This window comes from Equus caballus, chromosome 30 (genome assembly GCF_041296265.1).
Source record: "Equus caballus isolate H_3958 breed thoroughbred chromosome 30, TB-T2T, whole genome shotgun sequence".
NCBI classification, from domain to species: domain Eukaryota; kingdom Metazoa; phylum Chordata; class Mammalia; order Perissodactyla; family Equidae; genus Equus; species Equus caballus.
In genome coordinates, this window is record NC_091713.1 from 34425012 (window position 1) to 34448805 (window position 23794).

The 23794-nt window shown below is 36.9% G+C and overlaps 1 protein-coding gene across 8 annotated transcripts in view; it reads left to right on the plus strand.

Moving 5' to 3' along the window:
* NEK7 (NIMA related kinase 7) overlaps nucleotides 1-23794 on the plus strand; it is a 160936-nt gene that overhangs the window by 116643 nt on the left and 20499 nt on the right. For all 8 annotated transcript variants that reach the window (XM_023632458.2, XM_070255982.1, XM_023632459.2 and 5 more), the window contains 4 exons: nucleotides 4793-4901; nucleotides 5804-5911; nucleotides 19140-19234; nucleotides 23368-23481. In XM_023632458.2, the coding sequence (XP_023488226.1) occupies nucleotides 4793-4901; nucleotides 5804-5911; nucleotides 19140-19234; nucleotides 23368-23481 (426 nt within the window). The remainder of the gene's footprint in view (nucleotides 1-4792; nucleotides 4902-5803; nucleotides 5912-19139; nucleotides 19235-23367; nucleotides 23482-23794) is intronic.

Consider the following 23794-nt stretch of genomic DNA (forward strand, 5'->3'; position numbering starts at 1 on the left):
AGCATTACAGGAAAGGAAAAAGACTGGTTGAGCTTGGATGGGAAATATTTTATCAAAGTAGATAAAATGAGATGCCAGCGATAGGTATTTTCAGTGGTCTCATGGCTGCCAATCCCATTCTACTTCGCACCTTCTAAAGCAACTTAAGATTCTGAATTTTATTCAGGGTGCCAAGAGTGAAAATATTCACATGCTGCAAATTAGTTATTACAAAGCAAAATTCTAACGGAGGCGTAACTCTTTTACGCATTTATATAATTCCCAAAATGTGTATAGCAAATGTTGGTGCAGTTTAGTCTGCTAAGACCTCCTTACACCTTCAGAAGAAAGACGTTTCCATAGAAGGATTAATATCTAATAAAAATCACTTAGAACTGCCAGTTACACTTGCAGAAGCATCCCGTCTGTCCCGTCCTCCAGTCTCTGTGCATTTAATTCTTTGAAATAACCACTGCAAACTGTAGTCTTATGAAAATGCATTATAATTACAGAGATACGCTTGTCTGGGAATGTAACATCCCTTCTGATGGTAAATGTTTGACCTAATTACAAATTTATAACAAAGAACTCTAACTACCTGTCGTCCCACGTGAAGACCATTTATAGTATTAACTGGACCTATGGGGATCTCTGAGGTATTATTATATATTTTTTTGCTTTATTTTTATTAACTGGAGATTTGAAGGATACGACCTACTAGTAAAATTAAGTATGAAAACGTGCCAAGCAGGCATTTATTATTTATGTTTTTTTTGTAACCAAGACTGTAGAACCGTAGGTTGTATTTTAGAGGTGGTGGGGACCGCATAAGCCAGACTCTGTTTAATATAGTGAGGAAACTGAGGCCCAGCAAGATTAAGTGGCTTGTTCAAGGTCACACAACCAGCTACCATCAAGCCTCATCATCGAGTCTCTTATTAAAAGGTGAATATGGATTATGTTAGTGGCACATAAAACACTTGATGACACTCCCAGGCCGCAAATACTTCCTTAGATTTAACATAAATTACTTGCTTCCTCTTGTTAGGTACTTGGAAGAGATGGGGAACAGCCGGTGCCTGTAATTCTGGTTCTCTTATCACTTCATTATTTCTCATTATTTCATTATCGTTTTTCCTAATCTTTCAAGAATGCCTCGCATAGCAGAACCCCATTTGTTGCTCTTTGTTTTTAACTATGGCTGTACATTTCTAAAGATGCTTGGTATATGGTTCCAGAACCAGCTACATAATTGTGGGTTCCCCAGTTAAAAAAGTCTTAAGAATTTCAAGATGGCAACAGCAGAGCATTAAACTAGTGCCGAGCCCTGCTGGCTGCTCAGGTTGCATGCCCACGAAGCTGGCCCTGGCAGTTCCACGTGTTTTGTCTGAAAACTTTCTTCTTTAAAGATTAGCATACCAAACTGTGAACTTAAATATTTTGATATACCATGGAGGTTAATTTTATATATATGTATAAAACAAGAATATAATTTTTGTTCTTCCTCTGTGGATGAGTTTATACTGGGTAACATCATTGAAGCTTTTCCCAAGATTTCTGGAGGAGGAATGCTAGGACTGCAAAACTTAGAAGTAATAAGTAATGTATGTTCCTCGTGGAGTTGTAGCGGCTAGAATGCAGGAACCAAGAGATCCAGTTGAGTCCAGACAACGGCACTTTGATATTCAGTGTTCACTGTATAATTGCATTTGGTCTTGGGCATTTAATTTGTAGGAAGATGTTTGATGATTTAAAAAAAAGCTGTGACTGTTTTCCCAAAGTCTTTGACTGGAAGCAGCTTACACCAACTAGCCTCCTTTGTATTAATAGACATCACTTAAGTGGCAATGCAAATGTGTTTTACTAGGTATGCTGAATTTCACCTAAGAGAAATGCTGGTAATCTTTTTACACATAAGTGAGAATACAGTACAATGTGATATTTTATATGTGTTTTATATGCACACTGACTAGCTTTTTGTTACATCTGTTTTTATAATTTGAATATTGTTCAGTGTCTGTTTGAATAACGTTGATAGAGATAGAAAATATGCTTTTAAAACAATTAGTATTTGGAGCTTTGCATAGAGAAAAGACTAGCCGACTTACAAAGACTAAATAAAAATTATGTCCAAGTGATCAGGTATACCAAGGGCTAATTTCTGCCTCTTCTATTTTCAGGTATAAAAGAGTTACAATTCTATTTCATAGGACAAATATAGTAAAAGTGCTATATCACATAATCATCTTTTTCACATAAATCTTTATTGATACTAACCTTTAAAAAATTTGGTTGCATTATTTACTGCTTTATTAAAAGCCTACCACATGACATATGTACAAAATATTTTATTTCTGTAAATTTTGCATTAGATTTTTTTTTCCTAATCTAGAGCTAAATATTTAGATAGGGCTGTCTTTTTGTCTTTTTTCAGAAAAAAGTAGGATTTTTGAACAGTAATGCTATTTTGACTAGAGAATTAACTTTTAAAAGATACGTATATTTTAGAATAAGTTTCAAGAAAAGCTTCTTCTTTTTTTTTTAATACTTTGGTATTATGGAAGTTCCTGCTTTATAGTGCTAATATAAATTTTACCAATAGTAAAAACAATTCAGATTTTCATTGCCTTTTTTCTGTTCATCCTCTTCTTAAGAGATAGCCAACAGTGCCACCATCAGAACAGACAGGCTTTTCTCATCATAAGTATTTGCTTTCTAAAAAAAAAAAAAATCCCTGTTCTTCAGGAATGGTTGAAAAACTACATGTTTAAACAGACATAAAAAATAATATTGGAAGATACCAATGACATAATAAAACTGCCTTGGATTTCTTTTATAATCAGATCAACTCCATAACATTATTCTTCAAAAACCTGTTATTAATGTGGATACTTACCTTTTGCCAGGTCGTTCTGTCTAGTGGCACTATGTTGATGTCACTCTATTGTCTTCATTTCTAATTTGTTGTTCAAAGAGACAGTCCCAAAGAAGAATATAAAAACCTGAAAATGATCGCACCATCTTGGTCCGATAACATCTTCCCTAATGTGCATTTTGAGGACAGTTTTTTCATTCTGCCTCTTCCTGTATAATTTATTTTTTAAATAATGGGGACTTTAAAAGTAAGCTGCCAAATTAATTATACTCGTGATGACTTCAGAATCTATATTAAAGCATAAAATTTGTCTTTCATGGTCTGATACTTACATGATACGGTATATTTATTTTTGAATGAAAAGAAACCTGGTCCCCATCTTCCTATTGACATCAAACAGTCTCTGATATGCTAATCCAGTGTCGAGGAGAGCACATAGACAGGAGTTATTTGGACTCCTTCCAAGTCTGAAAGAAAATGATGTGTGCAGAACTGATTTTGCAGCATTGCCCCTTTAGAATGAAAACTGATGTTGACACAGCCTGCAGTTAAAAATACTTAATAATGAAACACGGTATGGGAGGTTTTCAACATTTTAGTAAAATACCCTGAACTGCTTTTTAATTACCGGGTCATCCAATTGTTATTTGCTTTTTACTACTGATGGTATAGCCATTGAAATTGCTAATAAGTTCATTTCCATGGGATCTGTTATGGTAAAGATTAACCTAAAGTCATTAGCTTTTCCTTAAAGATTCATCCTTTGGTATGCTGAGTGCATGGGAGACATGGATGTGACTGTTGGCCCCGTATGAAGTAGGGGTATCAGCAGGTCTCCCTGTGTTGTGTTCCCTTTCAGCCTGCCCTCAACTGGTCACAGGGGTAAAAAGTGATGGAGATTTGTGTTTTGGAATTAGTTGAAGTGCAGTTTCTCCCTGTTCAATAACAAATAATCAAATCAGTTGAACTTCCCAAAATGTCAAGTTTCCACATAAAATGCATCCAAGTACATGTTTAAATGTTGGTATCTCTTAATAACTATATGTATTTTAAAAAGTTAAAATTATCAGAAAATTTTATGAAAACTTGTTTAAATATGTCAGTCATTTACAAGTATTGTTAAATAGGAAACCAATTGCATTTTTGTTTTTGAAAAATAATTTTATATAATGAATCTTATGACACTTAAGAATTTTGTTCTTGAGTGAGTATATTATTAGTATATTCTTTTAGCCACTATAATGTAGAAAAATGGGCATAAACACGGACCTCTGGTTTTGCAATTATTTTATCGATTGCCTCCTTCTCCTGCTAGCTTATCGGTGCTCACCTTTTTGCCCGGGCCTTCGTGTAATGTTTTTCTTCTGTGAAATTTTGTTTCATTCGTTCAAAGCAAAGTGCAAGTTCGACCTGTAACGTGCAATAGAAATATTCATGAAAACTTTTTACATAAATCCCTTTTCCTTATTTAATTTTTAATAAGTTAAGTGATATTTCAGATCACCAAAGGGATTCAGTATTTAAAAGGAATTCTATAGTGAAACCTTCTATCAGGAGAAGCATTGTCTATTAATGAACATAATTACCTTCAGGTTTCTAGACTATTTTATTCTGGCTTTTCTTGAAATGAAGTTTGACATCTTCCTTTTAGGATTAGAAATTATTTTATATGGATGTTAAGTTTTTGAAATAGTAGGACATTACACAGATGTAGCATGATATGGCCTGAGCTAACTTTAGATATAACAGGGAGAAACTTAAGCTGTTATGTCAGGTAAAATTCTTGGAATCATTTCACTGTAGAAAATGGTATGCTTTTTAGTTGGTAATAAGTAGAGAAAAGTAGATGTTTTTCTGACTAAACAGCTTTTTACATGTCAGAATCTAGTCTTAAGATACTTTAGTTCTTATAATCCTTACTTTTAATTTTTTAAAAAGCATTTTAAGAAACAAAAGAGGCTAATTCCTGAAAGAACTGTCTGGAAGTACTTCGTGCAGCTCTGCAGTGCGTTGGAGCACATGCATTCTCGGCGAGTCATGCACAGAGGTAAGAGAAGACCGTGAGTAACTTTCACCGTTGATAGAAACAGCGCACGTTATTAGGCAGCTTAAGAATAAATGCCTTCCAGTCATTGCACAGTGTCGTGCTTTCTCAGGTAATTTATTTCCGAATTATAATTTTACTAAAATGATAACCCTTTAAGTAAATCCCTACTTGGTTTTAAATAATAATGAGAATTAGTTATTATTCTGCTTGACTCTTCTGAGCATCTTACTGATTATGTTGGTAAAGGAAAAGATAGATGCAGGAAAGCAATTGAATATGCATAAGGAAGAGAGTTTTTTTTTTCCTTCAAATGAAAGATGTGTATTGTTTTTAGATTTTTAATTTCCAGCATTAGCTCTTAATATGTTCTTATCCAAATGGTTGGGCAGAGTATCTCAAAGTTACATCACTAAGGAATTGATCCACTGATTTTAGGGGTATGAAAAATTTCCATACAATTTATTTAAGCAATCAAGATTTGTAAGTTCATCTAAGTAGATAATTATATACATAGTAGTTATGATTTTATATTTTATGTAAATAAATATCAATTAATATTTAGTAAGATATCTTACTTAAAATTGATATGAAAAGAACACAAATTTATTTTGTGCTTTAAATTTCAAAAAAGTTTATTTGAAAATGGAAAACAAAACATTTTAAATGAAAATTAGTAGCGGTCTTCATCATGCTGCATTGATGATTATCTATTAGGGGACTGAGAACTCAGAAGTATTTAGGATACATCAGAATTATTCAAAATAAAGTAATTGGTTCAAAATTCAAACTGACTTTCATTTTTAAGATATATGTTAAATTCTATCATGAAAAGTGGTTTTTAATCCTTTGAAAATACATAAACTGACATCATCTTTCACCTGATCCCTTCATTTTACTCACAGATATAAAACCAGCTAATGTGTTCATTACAGCCACTGGGGTGGTCAAACTTGGTGATCTCGGGCTCGGGCGGTTTTTCAGCTCCAAAACCACAGCAGCACATTCTTTAGGTAAGAGCCACAATATAATTTCATTCACTTATCCTTTTTTGTATATGTGGTTAAAAACATAAGGGATGTACCAATTATATGTCAGCTCTCACATTCTAAATAAAACTACTTTAAAAATCATCAGACCCTGAGCACATACCTGCACCTCTCTGTTAGGGATAAGGAATCCATCCATTCACACGACAGTTGGATACTTTTGTTGATTTGACCCCTTGCGGACACTTGGTAGAAGAAAATGCTCATGAACAAACGGGGTGTTAACTATTACCACGGAGCATTTCTTTTTATTCTACACTTAATAATATTAAGGTAATATGATGAACAAACCATATCTTGGAAGAGGACTTTTAAAAATACTATAGTAGTTTGTAAATGTTTATTTATTAAATAACACATCTAGTTGTAATTACTGCAGAGGGGAAAACCTAAAGATGGTCTGTGGCTAATGATGAAAATATTCCCCTGAGTTATAAAGTAGGAGATCTCTGTAGTTTATTCATGCTAGAGCTAGTGATGTAGCAGTGTCCTTTATACCTATAATAGAACTGAATGTAGCTATTACAACATTATATTAACGATGGATAGAAAGTTGTCCAGCTTAGAAGGAATAGAACTTACTAGGAAGAAATAATTTTTAGACTGAATAACCTAAAGAGAGAGATTTAGCTTCTCTTAAACCCATATTTTCTCCTTGTAAATATAAGACTTAGACGAAATGGTGACGACCGGAATAAAATAAGAATTAAGGTAAAATAAGTTGGTTTCAATTTAATGGTGTCCCATTTTTCGTGTCACAATTCCTTTGAAAACCGTTGATTTTTTTTTTGGTAAAATTATTGTTTTTAAATGTGAAATAAAAAAGTTTTAAATGACCTGATGAGGAATAAGTGAGTTACCAGCAGCAAAGTAGTGAAATGAGCATCTCAATTGGTTGACTAGACTATTTAAAGTTTTACTGGCTTTCTCACTGAGATTCTGTATAGCCTTGAGCCTGTCATTTAATTTTTCTGTATCTAGAACAGTATCGAGCACACGAGTAGGCACCCATCAATATCTGCTGAATGACAAAATATTGGGTCCTGGTGGAAAGATATTACTTTACCCTTTTCACAGAGTTCCAATTTTGTTAAGTACTTTAAGAAAATAAAATTTCAACTGATGCAGAGTAATACTGTTTTTTTTTCCCTTTCACTTTACATTTGTTTTTATAGAGCGTTACAGATTTTTCTGGAAAAGAAAATTTGGTCTGGAATTCCATAAGAAATGTATAAATTTGAGTTGCACTTTCATAAAGTTTTATTTGGTAGTTCCAGTGCTTACAATGCAAATAGTGGAGGATTTCTATGAAGAAGACCTCAACTGTTCAAGCCAGTGCCATTTATCGCAAGTGAAGATAACGTACTGTACTTCACCGGAATATCTTAACAGCATCCTGGCATTAATTTACTTAGAAATCCAGGTACAGTCGCACACACAGACCTGCACATGCTCATGCTCACGTATGTATTTTTTAAATACTGCTTCACAGACTGTCACTCTGAGCATGGAGTAGTGGCCTGACCCTAAGGATCCAGCATATGAAACCCAGATCTTAACAGTTTTGGAAATGGGCTTCTTTAACTTGCCTGCCACTGCCTCCTACGAAAGTTCTGCACAGGGTTACAAACCTAGGCATCTCCAAGTTTAGGTGATGCGTTAATCCAAATTATGTGAAATAGTAAAATTTTAATTTAGTAATCCATTAAGAATTTTTAATATCAGGTTTTATCTAAATCAGTTCACTTAGGGTCATGTAGTTATACGTGTGTGTGTATGTTTATTATATATAGAGGATGCACATAATTACAAAATATTCTAAGACACACGTAAAGTATAGCTGGTGAGGAAGTAACAATGAGACAGTTTCTTTGAATTAATCAATAGAAAAGTGATTTCTTTCACAAGAATTTTTATTCCCCATATTATTTTGAGAAAAAAATATTCTTAAAATAAGAAAATTTCTTTTATTCTTGCTTGTCTTCTCTTCAGAGTGAAGATTTTGATGGTTTGAAACTAAAGTTGACTAAGCAAAGTGCATTGAACATCGAAAATTAAAGTTTGAGCTCTAGCCTTCCCAGGTCATTTGGACACAATAAAAATCCTATTTACAAGGGTCAGGAAAAATTCTCTGCTAACAAAGAATATGTATAAAATATCAAGGATAGAAATCCTGACACAGACTTTTGTTTGTTGACAAGTTGACTCTAATTTTTACTCTTAAAGAATTATTACCCTCACGTGTCGTCATATGTTTTTATTTTTAAGAGCAAATTTAAAAGATTGATTCTAAAAGTTGCTTCCAAAACACAACTGAAAAATAAAAATTTACTTACAGAAAATATGGTAGAACTGTAGGTTTTAGTGTGTCTTGATTTGTGTTCTGATTTTACTGAGCATAAAATCTGTAGGGTGTGGTTTATCCATAGAGCAGGTCTAAATTTTAGTGAAACTACAAATAAATGAGATCTGTGTGTAGTTCATAAAGAGAAATCTGAATAATTTTACTTTAAATGAAGTCTGTCCTGGAGCCAAATTTTATTTAACTTTGTAAAGAAGATGTTAGGAACTTAATTCAAAAAGGCAAAAATATGCAGGATTTTAGAAAGATTGTAATTATGCATTTATATTTTCTTTTTTCCAAAATACGTTTTATTGTTCGAGAATCATAAAGGATACTGTTTTCACTTATTTTGATTCTTTAATAGGAACACACACTTGTAAAATTTGTTGTATTTAACAATGCTTCAGAGATTGGCAAGTCTGTGAATTTTTCAATTGTCTCTTCATTTTGCGTCTCTTATTTGAATCCTTTGATTCCATGATAACAAATCAACATGCAATAAAATCTGTAGTTCTCTCACATTTTCTGTAGCAAATGAAGTTGTGTAGGTGGCCATGTGTCCAGTCAGTTTTCAGAACCAACTTTTTAAATTGAAAGTGTGTCAACGTAGAATAGAATAATTCCTTGAATACAGGGTTAAAAATTACAAATACTAAATCTGATGTTGCTGGATGTTTAAACCATGTTCAGATCCTCCAAATCGAAAAAAATCTCAGAGGCGTTCACTTTGTCTTCACCCCCTCCCCACTCCCACCACACACATTGAATCATAATATCTCTCCTTTCTATTCCCTCTTCCTTCATGGATAATCACTTCATGTGTGGATTGTGAGAATATCCTCTCTTGTTTCTAATACTCTTTTTTAATCAATTCTGTATATTCCCAGCAGAGTTATCTTCCTAAGAGATGTTATCTGATTATGTTACTTTTCCCAAATCCTTGATGGTCCCTTGCTGCCTAAAGGGTCTCATGCAGAGTCCTTGGTTAGCATTCAGGGTCCTCTGGAGTTGGGTGTCCTCTTAACTTTCCGCCCTGATCATTGACTGCACATTCCTTCCTCATTCTGGGCCAGCCACATTTTTCCTCTTGCTTAGTTCTGAGTGAGAACTAGCACGATGTTCTGGAGAGAATGGAGGACATCTGGATTTACATGCCCACTGTTCTGTAGGACCTTGATCAAGCCATTCATTAACTTTTCTAAGGTTCAGTTTCCAAATGTATAAAAACAGAGATGTGGGTGATAACCATCCTATGTTGTCCCCTTACCTCTAGCCAATCCCTAATCCAATAATAGAATGAATGTAAAAGTATTTTCTGAACACTGTGATATGCTGTATAAGTGTTAAGTTTCTTATGTTAACATGATGAAGGCCTTGGTGGCGCAGATGCAGAAGAGGGGAAAGGAGAGGGAATCCGTGCAGTTTATTTATTCTGTTAAAATACCTGAATTGATTCATTTAAAAAGTAGTTTTAGTGCCTTTTTTATGCAAGTGCTGGTTAATGGACCAGGAATGTAGCCTGAACAAGATAAGTCTTTTGTCTTTATGGATCTCACCTTGTGGTGGGAGGAAATAGATAATAAAAAAACAAAGAAAGAAATAAGATGATTTGGTAGCGACAGAGAGTGAGCGGTCCGGGAAGTATTTTAGCAAGGACGTGGTCAGACAAGGCCTCAGTGAGGGGGTGATGTTTGAACTAAGGCTGGAAGGGTGCTCCTGCGCACAAAAGGGCCTGGGGGCGTGATGTCTCAGGCTGACTGAGGAGGTGTGTAGGAAGGGGCGGGTGCAGGGTGAAGGAAGGGTCTCCTGGGAAGAGTTCACATCTCACCCCCAGTGCAGTGTCAGCCGTCTGCAAGGTCGTAATGAGGAGAGCACCATGACCCATGTGGTTTGGTGACAGCAGCCGTGACCCTCCTTGGTCTTCCTCAGGATCGTCATTCCCAGAGCTGGCTGCTATTTGCAGCTTCTTCTCTGCCCGGTAGTTGTCTTCTTTTGCTGTGAGTGCCTCTTTGTGCCACGCAGAACTTGGCAGAGTATACCCATGTGACTCATCAGTCCTTAGAAGAGAGTTTACCTGCCTGTCATCTATGATCTAGACCGTTCTTTGGTTTCTGTCCCTCTTCCTTGTTTCTTATGTGACAAGAGGCGGAATCTTCTTTTGGTGTACTTCTTTCCTTAATTTGCTCTAAAATCTCCTTTCAGCAAATGTGAATATTCTGACCCAGAGGCAACTTGCTAAGGGATCAAGTATCTTTGCCTTTGAATATTTAAAAATACAGCAGAATACACAGAATAATTGTTTTGTTTTGTTTTTTGGTGAGGAAGATTGTCTCTGAGCTAACATCTGTGCCAATCTTCCTCTGTTTTGTATGTGGGATGCCTCCACATACAAATGAGCGATGTGTAGGTCCCTGCCTGGGATCCGAACCCGCAAACTCTGGGCCGCTGAAGCACAGCGTGCAAACTTAACCACTACACCACTGGGCCAGCCCTGACAGAATAATTTTTATATATTCCAAATATGATTTTTAGGCAAATCATGTCAAACTGCCCTTATTTCCTATAATAATGACCCAGAGGAACCCCCTCTTGCTGCCAAATGGGAACAACAGCTGTAGCCATGAATATGCTTACAGCATTTTATAATTTACAGGCACTTTTAAAGCACCTCTTCTCCTCCGTTCCTCAGTATCTGTAGTGGGTAGAGTGGGTGTTATAGATTAGGAAACTGAGATCCTCTGTTTAACACTGAACCTGACCCCCACACCCACACTGTCTCTAGAATTTCTCATCCTTACCCTGTTTTAAATTTTCTTTTCTCCTTGGAACTTACTATGTTCTAATATGCTGTATAATTTATTTATTATGCTTAGTACTTTTTGTCTCTCTCCTCCAGCTAAAATTTAAGCTTCATGAGGAAAGGGATCTTTGTGTTTTTGGTTCCCTGATGTATCTCAAGTGCCTAGAAGAGGGCCCTGCACATAGTAGACACTCAGTAAATGTTGCTTGAATGGATGGGCTTAGAGACAGGCGACATATCAAAGGATGAATTTAACTGACTCTGTCCGTCAGTATAGGTAGGATTATGCTGCAGTAAGAAACAATACCCAAATCTCAGTTGCTTGGCAGTACAGCACAGTATGTTTCCTGTCATCCACAGTCCTCTGTGGACCTTGTGTGGCCCCCTGGGTACCTGCCCTCCCTCTGTGATGACTTGGCATTTTAAGCAGCTTCAATCTTGTGTTCTCTTCGTATCCACATACATCTCTGTGATCTCATGAGGGGAAGAGAGCATGCAGAAGCATTACTGGCTCCTAATTAAACCCTTCCACTAGAATGTAACACAAATTACTCCCATTCATGTTTTCTTGGCCAAAACAAGTCTTGTGGCCATGCTGTCTCAAGGGCCTGGAAAAAGGTAATTCTCTCACGTGTCCAGGAAGAGGAGAACCAGGCATAATGAAGGTGAGCATTGTCCATGGCCATGAGATGAAGGAACAAAACCTCATTTTTTATATAGTTGTATCCTTTCTCTACTTGTTTATTTTTGTGACATATTTGTAGCTGTTGCAACTCACTGGGTAGTTAACTCTTTTAATGAGAACGTGTGGAAGTGGTGAATGAAGGAGCCATCTACAGCCTTCGGGAATTTCCATCATTATAAATTAGGAAACTCTGAGCAGAGAATTATTTTTAAATTCAGAATGATTCATGAAGTTCACTAGAGTATTGATCCCTGGTGACTTTTCTCTTCATCAATAAATCTGTGGTTATCCCTGCTGGACGTGCTTGTGGTAGGGACTGTATTTGGGTCAATTTAAACATTTATAATAAAAAATTACTACTTAGGAAGTTTCACTCCCCAGCTGCAGACTAAGCGCCGTGTAGCACATGGACTGTTTTCTCTTGTGCGTCTCTAATTCACGTCTCTAAGGTGGTTGTGATTCCCTAGTTTGGAGTCATATCAGTTAGTGAACAGGCCAGGGTTCATTTAAGTTGCAAAAGTCCATAATTTTATTCTTTTCTTCTTCCTATGGTAAATGCATTACTTCTCCCACTCCCTTCCCTCCACGCTTCCCCAAAAGCCTCAAAAACCTGCTTCATCCCATCGCAAAACAAGCCAGGGAGCTCTTAGAGGTCAAACATTTTTTAAATCATAGAGTTGTGTACTTTTCTCTGTAGCCCCTCAATGCCTAATGTGCTTCCCGATGTGCACTTGGTCCTCAGCACATTGAACTGAATGTTTCACTCTCCCGTGCAATGCATACATCATTAACACATTTGTTACTAGTTTTCTATTGCTGCCCTAACAAATTAGCACAAATGTAGTAACTTAAAACAACAGAAATTTATTACTCTGCAGTTCCCTGGGCCGGAAGTCCAACATGGCCCTCGCCAGGCTAAGATCAAGGGGTCTGCAGAACTGCATTGCCTTCTGGAGCCTCTAGGGGAGGATTCGTTTCATGCTGATTCAGGTTGTTGGCAGAATCCAGTTCTTTGGGCTGTGGGACTGATGTCCCTGTTTCCTTACTGTGTGTCAGCTGAGGGCCCTGCCCACCTTCTAGAGGCTGCCCTCCTTCCTTGGCTCCTGGCTCCCTTCCTCCATCTTCAGAACCAGCGGCGGTGGGTAGCATCCCTCTCAGACTTGGAGTCTCTCCTGCCCCTTCTGTTGCATCCCTCAGGGACAGTCTAGGATAATGTCCCTGTTGTGAGTTCTGTAACCTTATGTCCCAAAGTCCCTTTGCCATGTAACATAACACACGCAGGTGTAACACGAGGTGGCAGAGATCATGGGGACCAAAATTCTCCTGCCCACGTTACTGTAGCAGGTTGACAGAGTCCTTTGAACCCTCCGCTAAAGCCTGGTAAGGTGAAATTGTTTCAAAGTCAGAGATTTTAATGGAAGTTTCTACATTCCTGAAATTAAGCACTTTCTTTTTTGGACAGATGTTTTGACATTAAAATTTCACATTTTTATCATAGACCTTTTAGGTGTTCTATTGCATTCTGAAGTACATTTACTTTCAAAGGGAGAAAATACCACACCTGGCATAATATAAATTCTACAACCAAGTCCTTTTCTGTCATTATTGTTGGTTTATTGGCAGTTCTATTTTTTTTACTATTTACAAAAGTTTATTTAATCCTCAAGGGGCTTCTCTCCTTAGTACCAACCCTGCTTCTGAGTGGCTTACTCCATCGTGGACTAGAATAAAGGAGGAGAGGAATAAAAGTAATTTTAACAACACTTAATTAGAAAAATCAATCTGCTATAAAATCTAACCACATTATTTACCGCAAAGGTTATGTAATTCGGGGTAGTTCCCTGCTCTTCAAGCAAATTTATTTGCATCAAAGTTGCATTTATTATATACAGTGACATGTTTCCTGTCTGACTCTTGCTCTAGTGAGACGAGGAAAGCAAATGAGAACAGTTACACTAATAATGTTTCAGTATGGCATTTCCGTGCTCCATGATGTCCCCCAGAAGAGGAAAGATGGGGAATTTTCTTCTGGTGTGTACGTGTGTGCGTTTAGTTATTGTCTGTGCTTATTGTATATCCTGAAGATGGAATAGATTTAAAAAAAAAAAAAGTTAACCGGAACTCTCTAATACTGATCCTTGTGCTAAGAAACATTTGAAACCCCGTGGTGGGAATTATGTTGTCGTCATTGTTACAGGATTGTATCAACCCCTTTACCTTCCAAAGCGAGACTAACGGCTCTCTGATTTGTGATATGGCCAGAAGAGTAAACGCATGGCCATCATTCCGACCAGATATCAGAATTTTCACACTGGAGTCTCTTGAGTGTACAATTCATGTTCCCCACAGTGTTTACAAGTGTGATATATCATCTGATTTCAACTTGGAAAATTAGTGTCCTTGAACCAGACATTAGCACAGTTTCATTTTTGGTGCCAAGTGCCACCTGTGGTCACATGCTTGTTTTTCCCTTACCTCCTCCAGCACCTCTTTGGTCTTTCCGTAGCTTGTACCCCTTTACGGTTCAGTGTGGTTTGGGGCTGGAAAGGCAGCATATGTTCAGTCAGTACTCTCGGCTGCTCTCACTGATTCATTTTTAACTTTCAGCCCTTTCTTGACTTAAATAATTGCTTTGGGAAGAAGCTATTACCTAATTTTAAACTGCACATTTAACCTCTCAGCCACCGTTAACAAGTATTTATTTAAAACAGTCGGAGTAGCTGGGCAGTAGCTAATTTTCACACGTAGCCCGTTGAACCCAGACCCTTATTCCTGGCTTTTCATGTGTATGTGCTGACTTTTAGAAAATTTCTCTGCTCCTTAATTTGGAGAGATATTTTTTTTTTTTTCGGGTCAGATTTCTCAGTGGCCAGGTTTAATGAAATAACTACCTATTTAAATGCAAGGGGCAGAACTACCTGAATTGAATTCCAGGTCTACACTGTACCAGTGTTATGATCTTTGGGACATTTTGTAACTTCCCTCTGCCTCCTCTCCAAAACAAGATGATAGTAGCAACATCTCGGAAAGCTGCCTCACAGCGGTCCCCGTTTCACAGCCCGTGAGCTCCACAGGGTCAAGAGCTTCTCCCGTTTGCGTCTGTCTCCCCAGCACCAAGAACGGTGTGTGCTATAGAGTGGGGCCTGATAAACGTTTGTTAGAAGTTCAGCAGGATCACATGTGTAATGCAGTGCGTTTAACGCAGTGCCTACAGCAGGGGAACAGCAACAATACAACCATCTGGAGTTTTCTCCCTCAGCATTACTCAAGCCCTTAAATGTTATCAGTTACACTTAAAAGACGACAAATTTTATTTTATAGTTGTCTTTTGCAGAAGAAATACTGATATACCACTCAGCCATTCTGTATTGACCTCAGATAATACTCTCCACGATTGAATGAGTTTGGCTCCCTCTGTTAAGTCTGCCAGCATAATTTCTGGGCTCACTTGAGAGTATGAAGGAAAGAAGGAAAATTAATTCCAGTTCCCTAAACTTGTGTCTGGTTTTGGGGGTTTTTTTGTTTTCTTTTTTTTTGTTTGTTTAGTGAAACTGAGGTATAAGATGATTTGTGTCTTTTTAAGTTTTCCCAACCAGGAATGTTCAAAGCTTTTTTTTTCTGCAGTTTGCTCTGATTCCAAGAGAAAGAAGCAACTGAATTTGCTTGTTTGTACTCTCTGATGTAAAACACTTTGTTTAGCTGTCCTAGGTAATAGTTTAAAAAAGGAGTACGTTCCTTCTTTCCACTTCACTTCCATATGGATTTCTGTAGGATTTTTATGAGTGCTGTAGAATTTCAGCAAAAGGGATCTCAGAAATCATCTCATCTTTCTCATCACTGCGTTTTACAGATGAGGAAAGAAAAGTTGAGTGGTCCTTGCTGGTTAGTGGTAAAGGGAAGATGTGAAACAGATTTCCTGACTTTGGACTGGCCTTGTCGTGCTTCCCTTGTTTAAAAAAGCAAAGAAAGTGGCAACCCAAAGCTAACCATTGAAAAAGATGCTTCCGTGGTTCTATTTTTTTTTTCTCATTCAAGTCTTTTCAGAAATTGCAGTGCTAAATTTTCAGCTAAACTGTTGAAATTCTCTATGTAACTTGTTCTGATAAAATGAAAGTTATTAATTTAGTCATATATTCCATAATAGCAGCATGTTAGAGTTTTTTTGCTCTCTCAAACATGTTGTAGAAATTCCGAAAATCAGTTTTCGTTTTGTTCAGGATAAATTTTAGAATATGTTTATTGTTAGTAGAGTATATGCCATGTAAAACTTTTCTCCTATAGCTAGAATAAGTCAATTAATGTAATGAAAAATTTTTTATGTTTGAACGACTATCTTAGTACATTTTAAAGAAAGGTCAGAGAGCATTTCAGTTGTTAGCCATTTTCCACTAATATCAGAATGTTATCCATTTCTTACTCACTTCTACTCATGTCAGGAGGTTAAAATGACATAAGAATCTGCTACTGGAATACATATTCCCATTTTACCTACAGCCATAAATTCTCGAAAGATTAGTGGAATTATGCATCCTGCAGTCCTCAGGCTCCTCAGTACATAGGAATTTGCATGATCATTTTCATGTCTAACCGTGTCACTCCACAACTCTCCTTTTTCTTGTACAGCTGTTAAAAGAAGTCACAGCATTGTTAAGGCAACAGCAATATAGACCACAGCTGTCAGGGATTTTAAAAGAAGGTTTTTAGGAAATAATTACATATTCGTTAAATTTGAAATGTGGAAAACATATGACTGCATTGAAATGTCTTTCAAATTTTCCTGAGCTTCTGAGCTGTTGAGCCTCTGCCAGGGAGAGAGGTAAGGATGCATCGTTATATGATGGCCTCTGTCTCCCTGCTCGGTGTCGGTCGGTTGGCAGAGGAGCCTGGCCCAGCTCGAGGTGCACTGTAGGGAGCATGCAGGAGGGAGAGGGTGGACCTCCCTCTGTGGTCAGCAGTTAATTATGAATTTAACCAATTAATAGCTGTAGCGCAGGATGCAGACTTTCTACTTCTCACATAATGACTCTTGGAAATGTGTCAATCCAAGAGGTGAGTAGCATACTTAGATTTACCTCTTAATGTCTATGCAAGGTATATGGAATTTAAATATTAAAATAAACATGCATATTTGCTATAAAGAAGTTTGTTATTTCTAACCTGAAGAGAAGAGTCAGGGTCTCAGTTTAAAGGAGCAGCGTTAACTCAGTGTGTAACTTTGTGTAATGACCTCCAGCAGCTCCCTAGAAGAGGCTTTTTTGTACGTTAAATCCTTTTACGTTTTAAGTTGTGTTGAGTCTAATTTTAAGCATCCTTCTCCCTGCCTCCTTCACTTTGCGCGGCGTCCGTCCGTGAGTTGTTCGTGTAGCAGTTAAGGTGTGATGCTCCGGCTAATCTCTGTAAAATGCTGGCATTTGTTCTTTTTCCCTATCATCAATCTTTCACACTCATATCAAACCCCTAACGTATCAGCAGGTTTCCCAGAGCTCCTGGGTAAAATTACCTTTGCTGTTGGTAAACTCTGAACCTTCAAGCCTCAGTGTTTTCACTTGCCCCCTGTGGATTCCGTGAAGCCTCTCTCTGCACGTTCCTCACTGCCACTCACCTGCTTTCTGTCCTGAAACCGGGGGCCTGTGTTGAGCCCGCCCATCATTCCCACTGCACCTGCCAGCCCTGCTCAGGTGCGGGGAGGGTGTAAACAATCCAGGACTAATCGGCGTCGCCTATGCAGACTACAGGGGAGGGTGGCGGGACTCCCAAAGCTGGAGAGCTTGTGTTTGTTTCACCCAGTAACAGTACAAATTCTTTAAACCTAGGTGTTTCTCAAAGTTACTTGGCTTTTCTCACCCTGGCCGAAATTGGCAGATTTACTCGTTTGTCTTCAAAGTAAATGCTGCAGTTAAAGAATTTATTTCTTAAAGTTTGTCTGATTAATTTCATATCTGGATAGTTCAGATTTTATTTCAATTTCTTTTATCGTCCTGTTTCACACTCTTTTCTTCGCTTTTCTCCTTCACTTTCTTAAATACTTCCCTTTCATCCTTTCTGACCAGGACTATCCATTATTAGTAAAAATGGATTGTAGTGTAGATAGGATTTCTTGCGACTACACGGTTCGCGATGTTTTCACCTGTGGCACAGTATAGTTTCCGCACGCAACTATTAGGTTCTACTTTATTCTTTTGGAAAACTCACTCCTGCCTTTGAGGATGATGCTTTGATGGTGGGCTTGACTCTTCCCGTTGCCTCTGACCAAACCTCCCCCCATCCCCCCCCATACTGTGAGCCACAGTCTCATTAAGATTTAAGTAAAATCCTGGGGAGTTGGTGAAACTTGATAGAAAAAGGGGAATGCCTTTTTCTCTGTAAGTGGCAGCGTAGTTTTGGTAGCTGTTGCCTGAAGCAAGTAAAATTTCTAAATGTTGTTCTCACAGTTTTTCTATTTGGCAAAAAGCCTTGGGCTAATAATGGTGAAATAATAACCATCTAAGCTTAAAATTTAAGATATTCACTTCGCAAGTCACTTAAATGTTTTTACCCTTCAAAATACAATGTATGCGTCTTGTTTATTTTTAAATGTTTAATAAATATTAATTTATTATATGAGCATTTACTATGTTAGCGTTTCCTAAAATGGCCATAAAAAAAGAGGAAAAAGTATTCACACATCAAATCAAACAAACCCCCAAATTATCGAGAGTATCTTGTCTTTAAAAGGTCTCAGTAGTAGCAATCTCAACGTTTTTCTGGAGATGTCAGTGACTTTTCACATGTTCTTATATAACGTTTTGGTATTCTTTGTAAAGTGGGAGTAAGGTACTGAAGGTCAACGATAATATCGTTTGTAATTTTAAGAGTCACAACAATGTTCTAAGAGATGTTTCTGTAAAAGTTAGTAAGTATGACTTATTTATACACACTCGACTCAATTGTTACATATTAGGTATTTATTTTTGAATAAATTATTATATTATCACACTTAATTATTTGGGATATGCAAGCCGTGTTCAAAAAACTAAAGAAATGAAACCAGTGTGAGCCACTTAAGTAGATTTTCTTATTAGAATTCTTTTTTTCCCTTTAATTATGCTTCCTAGATTCTCCTTGAATTGATCAAGAGGAAATAAAATTTACCCCCCCCTACACACATACCCTTTTTAATCCAGGATAGATGTCAATGTGCTGTGTAAGGGTTAGGGAGTAAAGGGGTAATTTAAAAGTTTTGGGTATTCTCAAAAACAATTTTCTGATCCTAATGAATTATTTTAGTGACATTTTTAACCCAGAATTTTGTGTGTCACTTCTTACCACAGCTGCATCTTCATTTTTATCCTCCTCTTATTTTATTTGGTTTGTTTTTTTGCAGTGGGTACACCTTATTACATGTCTCCCGAGAGAATACATGAAAATGGATATAACTTCAAATCTGACATCTGGTCCCTTGGCTGTCTGCTGTATGAGGTAGGTAATTTGATAAAGTCCATATATTGATGTATTGCCACTCACTGTAGTGTTTCCCCTATCTTTATAGTATATACTTATTTTTTCTGGATGATGTTTAAGAATTAGCCTTTTAATTATGAAGAGTTAATTCACTGACTTAGTAATTGTTTTTATAATGGAATTTAGTGACCACACATTCCTACACATTTACTTCCCCTAGTATATTTTTGAATTGTTTCCTTTGGATGAGAATTTTATTTTTAAAATGTTTTTTATGTTAATGTAATGTTTTTCTACATATCTTATTTACAAAAATATGCATTTGAACACCTATTAAAAAACCTTTTTATGCATACATAGCAGGAGAGGTATAATGGAATGGTTAAAATATGAAAGCATGGGAAATATCTTTATCAAAATTTTTTTTCACTTTTACATAGAGTAATTCAGCTTTAAAGATGGTATGTGAACAGATAATTCTTCATCACATTGTCATTTAATTTAGTCTCCATGAGTAAGAATTTGTATTGGTAAAGTGCAGTGAAATACTCTCTGTCCTCTTCTGGTAATATTTAGCAAGGGAAAATGATATCATATAGGTGGATCCTCCAGCAAATATTGCAGTGCAGTGATTTGGATGTGGAGAGGAAAGTGTATTATGAGCACATTTTATGTCCATGTTATAGAATAATGGTATCAAAGAGCACTCAAGCGAGTGACTTCTATAATTTTATTTTTTAATCGAGTGGTAATTTTCCTAGGAATATAGTATTTGTGTCAAAGCTGTTCATTAAAAAATAGTCTACATCTAAGTAATTCTTTTAATAAAATAAAATGAAGGAAAGCAATACCTGGAATCATTTTCATATTTTAATATGTACGAAAGAAATCTAAAGTGGATGGATAGAAACCAATATAGTTTTTACTCTGTATTTTGTGTCTCTTGTTCTCCTGATTTAAATGGAATACATGATGACATCATCTATTCTAATTGCTCCACCATTACTTGAGAGGAGAGCATCAGAAGGGTTTTTTTAATGTGTATCACAATCTTTATTATTTCACTGATTGCTGATTCAAATTTCCTTAATTTAAGGAACCTGAGAATATTTGTTTTGTTCTTCCTGCGAAGGTGATTCAAGACCACTTAAAAAGAAAGGATTTTTAAATGTTGTTAAATGACATCCTTAGGATAATTTTTATTGTGAAAAATTATGAATTAGTGACATTACAGAATATATGTTTTTATGTATGCTCATGAGATTACAGGAGATTTATGTTCCCTCTATTATATTCTGTCAATAATTTGGTACAGTGTTGAAAAGAACTGATTTGATTAAGTCACTGTAGTGTTTAAAAGTCACTTTATACATTTTAAAATATTTTGTACCTATTTAGGGAACCTGGGATTCCTTCAGGCCACTGTCTAATATTATCAAAGCAGCGTTTTCCCTTTAAACACCTGAAAGTAAACAGCCAGTTGGGTTCTACTAATGAGATTAAATTTAGCAATGAAAAGGAAGAAGTTCACTTGAGATAATAAGTGTTTTTTTGGGGAGTTTGCGTAATTCTTCTAGGACCAGCAGACTCTCATGTCAAAACTGAAATCATTCCTCACGTTCTGGCTCTGCCTTTTGAAAGGCAGTGCCCCATTTTTATGTGTACTTAAAATGACCACCAAATAAAAATTTCTGCTTTGGACGCTCCTCCATCCATGAATTTTAGGTGTTGTGTGGATGATTTTGAATTAAAGCATTTATTATGTTAACATTAGTTCTCCTCTCAATGCATTTTCTCAGTTCCTCCATGCAAGTCATTTAGAAAAACCAAAATTGTTCTAAAAATTTAACTTACATTTATGTTGTATCTCCTTCCAGTTATGTTTTAATATAACGTTACTAGAAATACCCAGTAATTTAGCCTTAAAAAATTGGCCATAACATCACATAGATATTTTGTATCGTATCCCACTAAGAATTTTATTGTTAACAATGAAGGAGTAGGGAAACCTTTTTTTGAAAATGTATTTTAAACTCAGAAGATTAGACTTTCAAATATTCCTGAAACCTCAAAAAAAAAAAAAAAACTAGCGGTACGGTTTTAATTGATATGCAACAAAGTAGACTTTCCTAATTAAAATCAAGATGCTGTGCTTTTGCTACATGGACCTTTACATGGAAAAGTAGGTTTTACACATTTCCTTTTATTGTTCGGCGCCGCAATCGCATCCTTACAGGGTTGTAGGTTGGTGGCTTACAGTTCAAAAAAAAAAAGAGCTGCCACCAGCCCCGCAGACAGACAGTGGGCTTTCGTCCCTCCGACACCCCCAGAATACTAATCAGGGAAGTCAGACCCTGGAGGTCAGGGAGCAAGTCAATCATCCTAGCGATCGCCTCAGTGTGGAGGATCAAATTAGCCTGAAAAATTCAGCTGCTGGGAGGAGAGGGCGAGCAGCTGTCAGGGGCAGCATCGAGATGCACTAATGAACCAGATGAATAGTGCAAAAGCTTGAAAATAAAAACAGGACAGTTGACATTTTTCATCTGTCAAAGCAGGAGATGCATGAAAATATACTATTCCTGTTTAACTCCTTAGGGGACGTTCGGATTTTTTTTTTTTTTTAACACTCTGCAGTCTTGAGACAAAAGTCCCGTAATGAACTCCTGGCGTATGGTAATGAATATGTGTACATTAACTTAGGATTTTTGCAAACTTGGAGAGACTATAGTTTGCATATACAGAATATTTTTTAAGGTGACATTTTTAATATTCTATTTTATCATAAAGTGTCCTTGCATTTTAAACAAGAAAAGAGGTTATTCTTGTTATCTCCTCTTGTAGAAATTTCCTCTCAGATGTGGAGGTTTTGTGTGTTTAGGGACATTCACATTGCTTTTTACCTTTTTCTCTTCGTGTGGCAGAACTCTTCCTACGGTGCTTTCATGCCGGTTTGTGTAGGTTTCCTGTGAAGCATCGGCCAGGTGCAGATCTGTTGGGCTGCTGGGCGGGTTGGTTTCCAGGGCCGGCCCTCCCCGTTCGGGCTCCGAAGGAGTTAAAGCCCTGTCTGGAGCACCAGAAGACAGATGAGAGCCATTTTCAGCCTGTCCTGTCCCCGCTGACGCTCGCTGAGTAGCTCAGCATGGACTAGCGTGTTTCACACACACTCTGCCTGTCTGGGGAATGTACGCATTGTCCTTCCAAAATCAAACTTATTAGCACATGTAGAAAAGGGTGACTGACTTCAGGGCAGCCTCGCACCTCGTGTTGTATCCTCGCTGCCGCGGTTCAAGGATTTAGAAGGTTCTGAACAGGATGCGAACATTTTCAATTGAATTTTTAGTTTGTACCCCTGCTCACCACAGTACTTGCTTGCACTTTAAATGTCAAGTTAGAACCTTGTCTTAAAATAAATTTAAATTCCATAATGTCTTTTTTAAAGTTGTTCATTCTTCCAGTCGTTTTTTTCCCCACATACAAACCTCATTTGGATGCCTTGAAGTAGCGGCTTTGACTCGTAAAGCTTTTGAACGTATTGAGTATTTCTGAGACATTATCAAAAGAGAAGAAGTTCTAATTCGTTGTAAACTACTTGAGGATCAGTTATAACGTTCAGATTGAGAAGACTTTTTTTTTCTCTCGAAATAACCTTTCTCTACAGAGACTATTATGCAAGGTGAAATACTATGCATTCTACTCCCGAAACCATTGCTAGATTACAATTCAGTTTTAACTTCAGTTTTACTCTTGTTTATTTTGAACATTACGTGGTTGATATGTAGTAGCATTGACGTCTGTTTCGTCATGAGAAATACTAGTTGTTTTTATGGCATTATATTTACAAAGAGTTACTTGATGTTCTTTTTCTTAAATATTGTTTTACGTTGCATATGTATATAAATAAAAAGTTATATGCCAACCATTTCTCCCTTTCAGGGAATTTTAAATGTTGAAAAAAATAACCAAAAACTGAAGTAAGATTTTTAGAACTTGCTAAACAATTCTCAGAAAGGGATAGTCATAAAAACCAAAATGCCCAGATAACTTGATTTAAGATATTTGTAATTATTTTCTACCCCAGTGTAAAATACTTGATGAAATCGCCTTTAAGGTTGCCCTGTAACTATATCAGTTTCATTGGGAGCATTTTACAGATGGCCGCGCTACAGAGTCCTTTCTACGGTGACAAGATGAATTTGTACTCGCTGTGTAAGAAGATAGAGCAGTGCGACTACCCACCACTCCCTTCAGATCACTATTCAGAGGAAGTAAGTTGTCTTTCAGCCCATGTGTTCCTCTGTTGTTCATTTGGCTAATGTTTGCATTTTATTAAGAAATTTTCCTTTATCCAGAAATACGAATGATGAGTATAGGTGACAGGAATAGCACTTTTCCTTCTGTTTTCATTCTCATAGAGACTTGCTGTTGAAAGAGTTGACTCTGCAATTCGTAATGTGGAGTGGAACACAACGCAGCATGTGGTGTGAAATTGGCCACTTCCTAGGTGTGATAGGAGCAGTAGCTGCCTTCACAGCACACTGAAGATGCGAAGGGCAGAGTTAGTGCTCAGACGCAGGCTCC